Below are 14199 nucleotides of genomic sequence, written 5' to 3' on the forward strand. Positions count from 1 at the left end.
GGAGGAAGTCCTGAAACCCCTCTAATTGTGTCTTATTCAGGAAAACATTTTTTAAACCTTACTTGAGCTCAGCACTTACCAGCTGAGTACAGAGACAGTCTCCAGCTGAGAGGGGAGAGGTCATCTGCTGTCACCGCCACACTCTGCCTCCTGCACCTGCTGCCTTTCAGCTGAACTAGCAGCTAAGTCCATACCAGGAAACCCAGCTACCGAACCAAAGCACCCCTCTGAGAGACCACAGAAATCGCCTCAGGAATTCTCAACTGGGGAAGGGACCTTTAGGTATCACCGCAGGAGAGCAGGGCTTTCTTTTCCTGAATTTAGAATTTCAAATTTCTCCTTTCAAAAAGCTCAAAGCAATCCCCATAGGGAGATGCAAGTCCACCATCTACTAGAAATGGAGAATACTGGCAGGCTGGGGTCACTGCAAGGTTATGTATACTGTGATGTCAGCTTGCTCCATCTCCCTTCTGCTGGCAGGGGAGCATAAACCCACTGATCCTGAGTCCACCTGTCTACACAATAGGAAACTCCCATTACTCCCTCACAGATACCTTGTAATTTATCCCATGCTTTCTTGATTTGAGATACTGTTTTCTTCTCGACCACTTCCACTGGGAGGCCGTTCCATGCATCCCTTTCACCTTCAACCCATTATACTTTCTTCTAGAGCCTCCTTTCCACTGAAAGAATCTAGTCTCTTGGGCATGGAAATCTTTAAGATATTTAAATGTCTGTATCATATCGCCTCTATCTTACCTTTCCTCTAGGATATATTTGTTTAGATCTTTAAGTCTATCCCCATATTTTTAGAACAAAAACCACTGATCATTTTAGTAAACACCCTCTGGACTCACTTCAACTGATTTATATCCTTTTGAAGGTGCGGACTCCAGAATTATAATGTTTCAAATGAGATCTCACCTGGGATCTATACAGGGCAGAATCACCTCCCTTTTTCTACTGACCATTCCTCTCCCTATGCAGCCAAGCATCTTTTTGGCTTTTGCTTTATTCACCTCTTTGGCCACCTTAAGATCATCAGATATAATCACCCTCAGATGCTGCTCTTCTTTTGTGTGTAGAAGAATTTCACCTCTAATACTGTACCTCTCCCTTTGGATTTTGCATCCTAAATGAATTATTCTGAATTTTTTAGCATGAAATCTTATCTGCAGTCTCTAGACCATTCCTCTACCTTCGCTAGATCCCTCCTGTTTTCTACATCTTCCTGGCTGTCTACCCTGTTGCAGATTTTGGTATCATTGGCAAAAAGACAAATTTTTCCTGACAATCCTACAAAGGGAACACCTATACACCCACCCTAATACAGACAATCATAACAAAAGATACTCCCCATCACAGATGGGGCACACATATTGGTTCACTATGCACTTAGGGTCTCTGTGCAAGGATCATCTTTGCATATCAACATTTTGGAGATGAGAGCCATTTACAATGGCCTTCAAATCTTCCAAAAACCTCTGAAAAACAAAAAGGTCCAAATCTGCGCAGACAACCAAGTTGTTATGTTCTACTTCAATAAATGAGGCACAGGCTCATACCAGCTTTGCGACAAAGCTATACAAATTTGAAATCCTGGCAGCTCTGCAGGCCCATTTTTTCAATGCTTCTTTAAAGTTAGGAGTAGTTCTAGAGGACTGGAAAGGGGCAGATATAATTCCTATTCATAAAAGCGTAAGTAAGGAGAAGGCTGGGAGCTACAGGCCAGTTAGTCTGACCTCTGTGGAGAGCAAATTAATGGAATCACTGCTAAAACAGAGGATAGTGCAGTTTCTGGAATCCAATGAACTGCATAATCCAAGGCAGCATGGTTTTACTAGAGATAAATCTTGTCAAACAAATCTGATCAATGTCTTTGATTGGGTGACCAGAGAGTTAAATCAAGGAAGAACACTAAACATAGTGAGCTTGGATTTCAGTAAGGCTTTTTACATGGTTCCCCACAGGAGACCTATAAATAAACTGAGCACCCTTGGTATGGAACCTAGAGTATATGACTGGATTAGAAACTAGCTTAGTGGGAGGCAACAAAAGGAAGTGGTAAATGGAGTTTACCACGAGGAGAGGGTCGTTATTAGTAGTGTGCCTCAGGGATCAGTCCCGAGACTGGTTCTTTTCATCATTTTTGTGCAAGGTGCAGAATGCAACTACGTTATACAAATTAGGTTTAGATCACAAGATTTTCTAGATATATTACAGTATCATTAGGCAGAATGTACCTTTAGCTCGTGAGATAATACCACTGTATTCATTTCATCCATCTTCACGCAAAACTCATGTTCCTGTTTTTTCATTTCAGCATCAAATTCCAGAAGCAGCTCCTAAAGTGATATACAAGATTTACAAGAAGGAAAACATCTCATCTCCACACACTTATGGATCCTGGGATTAAAAAGATAAATTTTCAAACAGTATATTTTGGGATAAAGTCTGTGGGCACTTTTTCCCTGCAGACTTTGCCTCAAGTTTCAAAATGAAAGTGCACACATCCTTTTGCTTTGAAACTTGCTGCAAGTACAAAGTACTCACAGACATTTGCACTTGCTTTTTCTGCAGGTATTTTAATGGAACATAACACATATAGGGGTATATTTACTAAGCTGTGGTGAGTATTTTAACATGTGAAAAATAGCATTTATCACATGAAACAGTTTATTGCGTGATATATGTTTATTGTGGCAATATCATGCAATATTTTACCCAAGAAACACTCTGTATTGAAATGAGCTGCTTTGCATGTATAAAATTTGCAAATATGTGCACAGAAGCTCATCCAGGACTAATTTAATGCAAATAAAATAACACAGCCTGCATTATTTCCTGAAAGTTAGCTACAACCCAGGAACTTCAATCCCATTTAGGAGTGCCCCTTGTCAAATAATTAAATGTTTTTGGAATGGATAATAAAGTATTTTATCTCATTAAACATGTAAAAATAGTTCTTCATATGTACTAATATTTTAGATCATGCAAGATAAGCTTAATAATAGGTATTATCCAAATTGCTTGGTCAAATCCCAAATTTTATGTCTCAGTTTCTTCTATATTTATTTTATAGTCTGACATGTTTTAATACTGTCTGTTTCACCAATTAAAATGACTGACTGTTGTTCCCTCAAATATAAAATTATGTCATCTGCAAATAATAAAATGTTATGTTTTTGTTCTTCTGTTTATTGGAGTAATTAGTTTACTCTCTATAATACTACTAGCCAAAAAAACTAATATTATCATAGGAATATATCAGTTACTCTTTCCCCTAGAGACCTCAGCAAGCCAGATCTATTTAGCTTTCAAAGAAGGATCCTATACAAGGCACAAAGGATAGTATTTACTTATTCTGACACTGTGGCCCTAACCTGCACACATCCTGGCAGTTTACAAAGAAAATGAGTGAGGGACCAAGATGGCCACCAGCGAGTAGTCCGTATAAGACGCCGATCAAGAAGGGAGCATACCTTTGTTTCTCTTCGGTTTTGCCTATGCCACACACAAAGAGAAAGGGGAGACTAAGAGGGACGATGGAATCGCCCCTGCCGAACTCTTCCCAGCCCCAAATTGAAGACTTCTTCATGGGTGCGACGGCGTCGTCTCCGGTGAGCTTAGTCACTGGAGGAGTAACGCGAGAGCAACGCTCTCCTCCCTGACCCTTGACACTACGCTTAGCCCCAGTGAGCCAAGGAGGCCGGCTCCCCCGGAAAACAGCAACGCAGCCTTGAGAGTCATGGAACAAGGGAAGACTCCGATGACCGAAACAGAGGTCTAATCTTTGTCCAGGAGGCAAGCTCAGGAGCGACCAGAAAGTTGGAGGAAGAAAGGAGTTTGGTCCCCGGGAGAACTAAGGAGGCACCATCAACTTTGGAAATCGCTCAAGAACAACTTGTACTTGGACTTTTAACAGCAAAACCTCAAAGGTATGGCAGGTGAAGGGAGTAACAAAGTTGAGGCGGGTGAAAGCCACCCAAGAGCCTTGCTAGCTGGTTCTGAAACCTCCGAGCAAGGTGTAATGAAAAAAGTTGTCTCTGTTGTCCTTTGGTAAACTTTTTTCATTACAGAGGGAATGCAAAATTGGAAGGAATTAGTCAAGCCTTAAAAGCGATAGAGAAATCTATCCAAACACTTTCAGTGGTAACTTTGGACACTAGGGATCAGACTGTGTTGAACGGGAAGAATCTGCAGGGCTCCTCCCTGCAGGTAGCGCTAACTCTCCCTCAGCCTTCCACACTTGCCCCATTACAAATTCTTCCTGTCTCAGCTCCAGGAGTTCACTCCTCTTGCTCCGCTCTGGAAGGAGTCCAGTCCATCTGCTCTGCTCCAGGAACAGTTTGGTTCACTTGATCTGCTCCGGGAGGAGCATGGGCCACCTGATCTGCACCAGAAGGAGCCTGGTCCATCCACTCCACTCTGGAAGGAACATGCGCTACCTGATCCACTCCAGGAGGATCCTGGCCGGCCATTCTAGCCACCCAGCACCAGAAAGATGCTGCTCTAGCCTCCCAGCACCAGAGAGACTCTGGCTCAGTACCTCAGACATTTAAAGCTTCTGTCTCTGTCTTGAATAAACAATCTACTGGCCACAGCCCCCATGACAAATGGAACCCAGGAGGAGGGGGTTCTTAAAGGGGGGTGTACTGTTACGGTTCCACCTGCTATGCAGCCTCCCCTATACCAGGGGTCTTTAGCGAGCCCTGCTCCCAGCTATGCAAGTTACCTCCTCGCTGATCATCCGATGCGTCAGTCCCAGCCCTACTTAACCCTGTCTATCCAGTCCCTCAGTGCCTCTTAATTGAAGCACTTTGGCTCACTGACCTGGTCATCCTCGTCTTGTTATTCTACCTTGCCTTGCAGCCTACCTGGGGCTTTTGCCTAGGCTTGCAGCCTACCCAGGCCTTCTGCCTAGCCTTGCAGCCTATCCGGGCCTTCTGCCTTGCCTTGCAGTCTGCCTGGGCCTTCTATCTTGTCTTCTGACATCCTGAGCCTCCTCGCCTTGATCTGGGCCCTTCCAGGCCTTCTGGCATTGCTCTGCAGCCTTTCAGGCCTACTTACCATACTGGGTGCCCTCTTAGACTTTTCAGCTCTACTCTGCAGCCTTCGGGTCCCCTAGCTGCAACCTAGCCAACCGTGTACCCTGTTTGGGCTTTCTTGTTGCCTGTCTAGTCCTATCCTTGTCCGGTCCTTATATAGTCTTGTCCAATCCTTGTCTAGTCCTGTCCTTGTCTTGCCCTGCTCAGCCTAGTCCCTTGTATTCTTTCCCAGACCTTGCCCTCTACTCCAGCCCAGACTGTACCTAGTCCCAGCTCCATTCTGTTCCTAGTTCTAGCCCCAGCCTTATCTGCATCCAGATCCCAGCCATGATTTTTGTCACTGAATATACCCAGATAAGTGGTGGTATCCAGCTAACTTTAGACTTTCCTTACGGCACGTCTAGAGTTAGCAGAGAGAACTTAATCGGTTAACTTAACCGGCTAACTCAGCTTTCTCCCCGGTACGCCTACCTCTCGCCCCCAGGAATGCCCCCAACTTACCATGCTAAATTCTTAGCCGGGTAAGCATTTTTAAAATGTGGCTAAGCCATTTAGACAGATAACTTTCCCGTTATCCATCTAAATGGATTTGAATATGTACTCTAAAGGTTTTAAGGAATGAAACAAATTCATTACTGACTTACTTTAATCTACAGTTTTTCCCTACTCTTCTGGGTGAGTTCCAGTCATGTTTTCTGGGTAGCATTCCTGGTTCTTAGCCAGGCTTTCTTCCTTATGCCTCTTTCCACTTCCAGCCATTCACTCTGCTGCCTCCCAGCCTATCTAAACCTGCCTAAGACACTACTCACCCAGTGACAAGGTAGATGATTGTGCTTCTATACCCAAATAATACTTCATTTTTATGGTAAAATAGGTGGCCTTCCTGGTGAAATGTCACTGCAGCTTTTGATTTGGACTGCTGTGAGCTGTTTGGGATGAAACATTGGTTTTCTTTGTAGAATAGTTCTGTCAAAATTGCTTGTATGAAGAATATAATTCAATAAATGTTAAAAAAAAAAATAATAATAATAATAAGAAATGCGCGTGGTTTTGTAGGACCTCTACCAAGCCAACGGGTGCCCCAGGCAGATTAGGGTGCAGGACAGTAATGAGGTGGGGTGAATCTTCTCCAGTGACTCAACCGGCCTGCTGGGGTACCCTTCCAGTGAGGCAATCACAACCTAGCAGTCACGAAAGAGCTAAAAGAAAATTATTCCTTACCTGCTAATTTTCGTTCCTGTAGTACTAAGGATCAGTCCAGACGGTGGGTTATGTCCCCCGTCCAGCAAATGGAGTCAGAGCAAACTTCGGAGGGTGCTGGCATATAAACTGGTGCACCCTCCCTACATCCTCAGTATCGAGAATATCAAAGCCAAACCAGAGCACTGGACAGACCGAGAAGGATGGATCAAGCATATTCGCAATTGAAACTGTAAAATTTGAAAAACAATGCAAATTGCAAAGAGAACTGTCGAACCGGTATGAACACACCGACAACAAAACAGAAAGATAGAAGGCTAAACAGTAGGACAGGAGAGAGAATATACGAGCAGGTTTATCCCTAGATCCGAACGAGACCAGGGCGGGCATCTGTACTGATCCTTAGTACTACAGGAACGAAAATTAGCAGGTAAGGAATACATTTTCTTTTCCCTGTACGTACCAGGATCAGTCCAGACGGTGGGATGTACCAAAGCTTCCCTAAACTGGGTGGGTCCCTGAGAACCCTGCTCAAATTACCCTGTCCCCAAAGGAGCCTGAGTCAGCTGCCGGCAAGTGGAGCCGGTAATGTCTGGATAACGTGTGCAGGGACTTCCAAGTTGTTACCCGACAGATTTCCTGAACGGAGACGTACTGGGCCTCCGCACAGGAGGTGGCCTGGGCGCGTAAGGAGTGAGCCTTGATCCCTGCCGGGAGATCCCTATCGGTGCCGATGTCACCGCTTCCTTGAGCCATTGCGCAATTGTAGTCTTCGACGCTTGGTGGCCCTTTCTATTCCTGGACCACAGTACGAAGAGATGAACGGAGACCCGAAATTCATTAGTCACTTCTAGGTAATGTAGGAGGATGCGCTTTACGTCCAGGCGCCTGAGTGATTTAGGGGCATCCGCCGGGAAGGACGGCAGTTCCACCGTCTGGTTCAAGTGGAACGACGAGACCACCTTGGGCAGGAACGAAGGAACTGTTCGTATGGAGACACCCGAGTCCGTGAACCGAAGGAAGGGTTCCCTGCAAGAGAGAGCCTGAAGCTCAGAAATGCGCCGCGCCAGGGCTATGGCCACCAGGAAAATCGCTTTCAGAGTGATATCCTTGAGAGAGGACTGATGCAGAGGTTCGAAGGGAGGCCCCGCGAGGACCTGCAGAACCAGATTGAGATTCCAGGAAGGGTAAGGGCGACGCACCGGCGGCCGCAGATGCTTGACCCCCCTGAGAAACCGTGAAATGTCCGGATGGGACGACGGATCTGGTCTTCCCGAGGAGCGAGCTAGGGAAGCCAGTGCAGAGACTTGTACTCGCAGAGAATTGTAGGAGAGGCCTTTCTCCAGGCCCTCCTGGAGGAACGCCAGGATCTGCTGTAACGAGGCAGAGGTTGCGTGGGCACCTTGTCTGGAACACCATACTTCAAACACCTTCCACACCCGCACGTAAGCGACCGATGTCGAAGTCTTACGCGCTTTGAGGAGGGTGTCTACAACGGAGACTGAGTAGCCCTTGCGCAGAAGACTCCTCCTCTCAAAAGCCAGGCCGCAAGACAGAAGTGTTCCGCCTGGTCCGAAAATACCGGACCCTGGCGGAGCAGTCGCAGCAGGTGCGAGAGCCGAAGGGGACCGTCCACCACAATGTTGAGCAGGTCTGCGAACCATGGCCGACGCGGCCACTCCGGAGCCACTAGGATTACTGTTCCGTGGTGATACTCTATCCTCCTTAGCACCTTGCCCACCAGGGGCCACGGGGGGAAGACAGAGTAGGAGCTGGGGCGGCCAGGGGAGAACTAGGGCGTCCACCCCTTCTGCGCCGTGCTCCCTTCTGCGACTGAAGAACCGGGGAGCTTTTGCGTTGGAGGAGGTTGCCATGAAATCCATTGAGGGCGTCCCCCAGCGCCGGGTGATGAGAGCCATCGCCTCGTCGGAGAGGGTCCATTCTCCGGGGTCTCACGCAGTCCGCTTGAATGTTGTCTACCCCGGCAATGTGCGAGGCCGCCAGGCGGTCGAGAAAACGTTCCGCCCAGGCCATCAGGCGGGCAGCTTCGAGAGCCACCTGACGGCTTCTGGTGCCTCCTTGCCGGTTGATGTAAGCCACCGTGGTCGCATTGTCCGAGAGGACTCGAACCGCCCGACCTCTGAGCAGGGGCAGAAAATGTATGAGCGCCAGGCGCACCGTTCTGGTCTCCAGACGATTGATCGGCCAGGACGCCTGTTCCTTTGTCCACTGACCCTGAGCCGAGCTCCTGAGGCAAACTGCCCCCCAACCAGTCAGGCTGGCATCGGTAGTGACCACTACCCAATCCGGTGCCTCCAGAGGGCAACCTTGAGCCAAAGTCCTTGGGTCCAGCCACCACCTCAAGCTGTTCCTGGCGGTCGGAGTAAGAGGGAGTATCGCCTGGTAATCCCGGGAGACTGGCTTCCACCGCGAGAACAGTGCCATTTGCAAGGGTCTCAGGTGTGCGAAGGCCCAAGGTACTAGGTCTATCGCGAATGCCATCGTTCCTAGAATTTGGAGGTAATCCCACGCCGTGTGTACCGGAAGAGAAGCAAACTGAATGATTTGATCTCGCAGAGATTGGGCATTGTCTGGACAAAGGAAGACCTTGCCCTGGGCTGTGTCGAAGCGCGCCCCCAGGAAGTCCAGTTGCTGGGAAGGCAGAAGACTGCTCTTGCTGAAGTTCACCACCCAGCCAAGGGCCTGGAGGAAGGCTACTACTCTGTCGACCGCCGCCAGCCCCTGCGAAAGAGTCTTTGCACGAATGAGCCAATCGTCCAGGTAAGGATGAACCAGGATCCCCTCTCGACGTAGTGCGGCTGCCACTACTACCATGACCTTGGTGAAGGTTCTGGGCGCGGTCGCCAGCCCGAAGGGTAGAGCCTGGAACTGAAAATGTTGACTCAAGATCTTGAAGCGAAGGAACCTCCGATGGGCCGGTAGAATCAGAATGTGCAGATAGGCCTCTGTCAGATCGAGGGAGGCTAGGAACTCCCCCTGATGCACCGCCGCAATGACTGAGCGAAGAGTTTCCATGCGGAACCGGGATATCCGGAGCACCTTGTTGACTTCCTTGAGGTCCAGAATGGGACAAAAGGAGCTGTCCTTTTTGGGAACCACGAAGTAAATTGAATAATGCCCCGAGCCCACCTCTCCGGAGGGGACGGGCGAGATGGCTCCGAGGTCCAGAAGCCTGTCTAGCGTGTGCCGTACCCCCAGGCGCTTGGGACTTAACCCACAGGGGGAGAAGATGAACCTGTCTCTGGGAAGCCGTACATACTCCAACGCGTAGCTGTGTCTTAGTATGTCCAGGACCCACTGGTCCGTGGTGATGTTTGTCCACTCCTCGTAGAACAGCGCGATGCGACCTCCAATCCGGGGTAGCGAGGAGTGGACTGGTCTGGCATCATTGAGGTGGCTTGCCAGAGGCTCCCTGCGCCGAGGAGTCCCTGGGCGATCTGCGACCCCGAAAGGGCCGGGGCCACGACTGTGACCTGGCTGAGGGCGCCCTAGGGCCTTGTTGCCTGGCACCCCTATATCGCCGCTGGGCGTGGGAACGGTTCCTGGGAGCCGAAGAAGACGGACGATAGGATCGCTGACGGTCCTCGGGCAACCTGTGGACCGAATTTTCCCCTAGAGACTTGATGATCTAGTCGAGGTCTTCGCCAAATAGAAACCTGCCCTTGAAGGGCAGGGCCCCCAGACTTGATTTGGAGGAGGCATCCGCCGCCCAGTTCCGCAGCCACAAAAGACGTCTGGCGGAAACTGCCGACACCATAGTTCTCACAAGCACCCTCAGCAGGTCGTGTAGAGCATCGGCCCCGTAAGCGATGACTGCTTCCAGCCGGTCCGCTTGAGCCGCCTCATCCGGTGGCAATTGCTGCGAAGTGAGGAGCTGTTGCACCCATCGAAGCCCGGCTCTCTGAGTAAGGGAGTCGCAGATGGCTGCTCGGACCCCCAGCACCAAGACCTCAAAGATCTTCTTGAGGGAGACCTCCAGCTTCCTGTCCTGTAGATCCCGGAGGGTCGTGCCCCCCGTTACCGGAATCGTGGTCCTCTTCGTGACGGCGGAGACCGCCAAGTCAACCTTAGGGACCTTAAGGAGATCCAGGAAGTCTCCAGGGAGAGGATAGAGCTTGTCCATTGCCCTGCTGACCCGGAGGGATGCCTCCAGAGTGTCCCACTCTCTCACTAAAAACTGGAGAAACGAATCATGGATAGGAAAGGTCCGTGCCAAGGGACACAGGCCCGCCAAAACTGGGTCCCCCTTATTGGTAGAGGAGGCTACGGAGGGAGCGGGGGGCCTGGTGGCTCGACGGGAGGATCGAGGTCCAATTCCTGAAGGACGTGTGGGATGAGGTCCGCCAATTCTTCCTTGCGAAAAATCCGGAGTACTCGCGGGTCGTCACATTCTAAGTGTGCTGCCAGGATCATGTCATCATCTGCTGTCGACGCCGGGTCACCCCCTGGGTCCGGTGATGGAGACGCCCCGCTCAGGGGCACAGGCAGGGCCAGGGGCACCCTGGGGCCCCCCACCACGGCCCCCGATACTGCGCCCGCCGCGCCTGCAATCCAGGGAACTTTAGCGAGCGGGGGAACCGTAGATGACCCCCCCCCTGGCGGCTGCAGGCTCTGAAGATATGCCTGGTGCATGAGCACCACGAAGTCTGCCGAAAAACCTAGTGGCAGCGGGGGGGGGGGGTGGCTAGGAGAGGACCCGGATCCCGAATCGGCGGTGACAGCAGCGAGAAATCCTGCTGAGTCTCTTCAGCATCGGAGCCCACGCTGCCCTCCAGTTCTAAAATGGCCGCCGCTCCCGCCAAAGGAGGGGGCGGGGCTATTCCCCGAGGCCCGCGGCGCTCCGATAAGCGCGGCGGTGAAGTTGTCGGGGGAGCGGAGCTTGTCTCCCCCCCAGGGAGACACCTGCCGCAGGGACCCTCCCTTGATCCGCCCAGCCCCGGGCCGCCGCAGGAAGGGCAACGAGCGCGCTGCATAGCGCAGGCCCAGGGGTTGGAACAACGGCGCGGGGGTCAGGAAAGCCGGGAGTCACGCCGCGGGAGGAGCGGGCACGCCTAGCCCTCGCTCTACTCAGAAACCCCTCCCCACGGGGGGGGGCAGGGGAATGGGACCTCCGTGCCACCTCAGCCCCGGGGAATGGCGTGTCGCAGGGCCGAGGGGGGAGGGGAGTAACCGCAGCTGAGAGGAGGGGAGAGGCTGGCACCATCAGCATCCACCCCCTAATGCCAAAGATCCACTGCTGCAAAGCAAAGAAACATGAAAACTTACCCCCGAGAAGGAGAGACAGCAAGAAAGACTGAGCGAGGGGGGGGCAGTCCTGATGGCAAGTCAAGATAGGGGCTGCAAGACCCAGGCAGAACCCAGAGTGACACCCCAAAAGACTTTCTTTTTTTTTTTTTTTTTTTTTTATACAGGACTTGCTTGATCCAACCTAAGAAGAATAGTGAGAAGAATAAAATGTGGAACAGAAGCCACTAGCTAGGGGAAGCAACGGGTTCCCCTCCTCACATCTGCTGGAGTCAGAGAGATACTGAGGATCTAGGGAGGGTGCACCAGCTTATATGCCAGCACCCTCCGAAGTTTGCTCTGACTCCATCTGCTGGACGGGGGACATAACCCACCGTCTGGACTGATCCTGGTACGTACAGGGAAGGAGAGCTCCTGCTACTATCACAGTTATATGGAGCGATGGCACCCTGCCCCCTGACTAAGTGCATTGGTATCCCAACTGATCGCCCATCTCACTTGCCTTTCTGTTGGTCCTGGGTTTGTGTCCCCTCTTATAACTTAGTAACAGATGGGCCTAGCTCTACCAAACTATGTGGCAATAAGTCCTTAGGGAGAGGCACAAAACTTTCTAAAGTTGATGATTTATCTGTGGATTCTTGGATGGGTGTGATTGCCTCTACCTGCAGGAAGGAGCCCTGCAAGTTTTCACTCCCAGCAGATAGACCCAGGCGAATCAGAGACTGGTCGGGAGCTTTGCCTTTACCAGCCCACATTCCCCTTGGATTGAGCCTTTGGGACTGGGCTGAAGACTAGGGACATGGTCCAAGGCCAGGCAGCAATCAAACGTAGTGAAAGTTCAGGCAAGGGTCAATGGCAGGCAGTGGTCAGGCATATTGAGAGGCCAGGCAAGGGTCAGAACCAGGTATCCATCTAAGGAAGAGGGACGGATAGGGATGAGGCAGGCAAGACAGGAACAGACTGGACAGGCATAGGCTGGGAAGACAAAGGCAGGAATAGACTGGACAGACACAGGCAAGTAGCAACTCACACTAAACATAGCTGGTTCTGTTATTGAGGCAAAGTGCATCAGGGGAGCTGCCCTTATAAGGGGCAGCACTGGTGATGTCATCAGTAGAGGCCATGGGGCTTTCCCACTGTGGTCCCTTTAAATGGCCCGCGGGAAGCTGAGACTGGTGGCATTCTACCGCATGGCGCCTGGCAGGCCTCCCACCATAAGAAGAGTCAGCATCATCCTGCCATTCTGTGAGGCAGAGTGGCTGGACCGGCCATGAAGGCGAGAGCGGTGGTTTGTGGGAGTAGCCCGCAAACCCCTGAACGCAATAGTTGATGAGTGACTCAGTAGGATACAGGAGTGTGGCAAATTGGCACCTTTCCAAAAGAAATTTATTGGGGGGTGGGTTGAACCAAGACTCACTAGAATATAACACTTATTTATTTCTTACAAGAATAAGAGACTGTCACATCCTGTAATTTTTGCTCTCTGCCCAGCGCTAATATCCCTGAAGTCAAAAGATCTGTTTGAAAATATTAAAATTTTGTAATTGAAAATTATAATTTTACAAATTCATTTGAGACCACTGGAAGAGGTGAAGATGACTACAGATAGCATTTGTATTACTGAGGTTTTACTTTTACTAACAGAAATGCAGAATAAAGAAGATAGAATTATGAAAGCAGACATAGCAGGAACAGGTGTTAGCACTTGTCAAAGTGTTTATTAATAACCAAATCCTCTCAATAAAACTGCTCCTAATTGACACTAAAACTGACCTCTCCTGAATTTCAAGGTTGGTGAGTTTAGTATCCTGGCTTCATCTCCTTCTTCGGTATTGTGGGCTCTTTCACCTTCTCATGTTACTAAACAGACTATTACCAAACTCTCTAATGGAGATTCTGAAAGCCTGACAAGCAATGTAATAGCATTAGACCTCTACAAACAACACCTGAGAACTTTCAATACTGGCAGCAGCTGTTGTTCTGCCCCTTATGCTAGAAAGCATTCTGGCAATCTGTGATTTAATCTAGACAGATTGTGCGTTCTTTCAGAAATAAGGTTTGTAGTGTACCCCGGTGGCTTATCTTAACCATGTTTATTGTAGTAAAAACTTCTCTGGAAACCTAGTCTTTATCTTTGTCTGTAAAATAGATACACTATTGTGTGGGCGTCTATAGACACTTAGATACAATTTTAAATTGGTGCCAATTTCCACAATGGGAAAACACCTTTAAGTGGCCCCCTGATCCAGAAAATGCTTCAGGGTGACATCTGAAGTTGTATAAGTAAAAGCCAGGACACTATTAAAATAAGTTTTATTTGCAAAAAAAATATTTTAAAAATTGTGCTTTGAGACACTGCTTGCTTGATGCCATATGATTATTAAAAAGGCAATGAAGACAATGAATACCGGTAGCACCTAATATGACGGCTATATGATGAATATGATGAATAGAAAACTAAATGGCATTAGCATAGATATAGTAATTGCCACCTAGACAGGAGAAAAGTTTACAGAGAAGAGCCGAATATATATTGAACAAGATGGATGAAAGGGCAGAACCTTTTGGAATGCCGGTGTTGATTTGAAACTGATTAGAATATAATGAACCTATCTTAACTTTCAATGAGGGGTCTGATAAACAGGAAGTGAACCATTTTAATACCATACTAGATATGAATTAATAA

The 14199-nt window shown here is 49.3% G+C and overlaps 1 protein-coding gene across 1 annotated transcript in view; it reads right to left on the bottom strand.

The window, feature by feature from the left end:
• LOC115090216 (coiled-coil domain-containing protein 57-like) overlaps positions 1 to 14199 on the bottom strand; it is a 179176-nt gene that overhangs the window by 127777 nt on the left and 37200 nt on the right. Inside the window, exon 4 of the mRNA XM_029599028.1 lies at positions 2244 to 2345. Within this exon, the coding sequence (XP_029454888.1) occupies positions 2244 to 2345 (102 nt within the window). The remainder of the gene's footprint in view (positions 1 to 2243; positions 2346 to 14199) is intronic.

The sequence above is a fragment of the Rhinatrema bivittatum genome, chromosome 4 (assembly GCF_901001135.1).
Source record: "Rhinatrema bivittatum chromosome 4, aRhiBiv1.1, whole genome shotgun sequence".
Taxonomy (NCBI): domain Eukaryota; kingdom Metazoa; phylum Chordata; class Amphibia; order Gymnophiona; family Rhinatrematidae; genus Rhinatrema; species Rhinatrema bivittatum.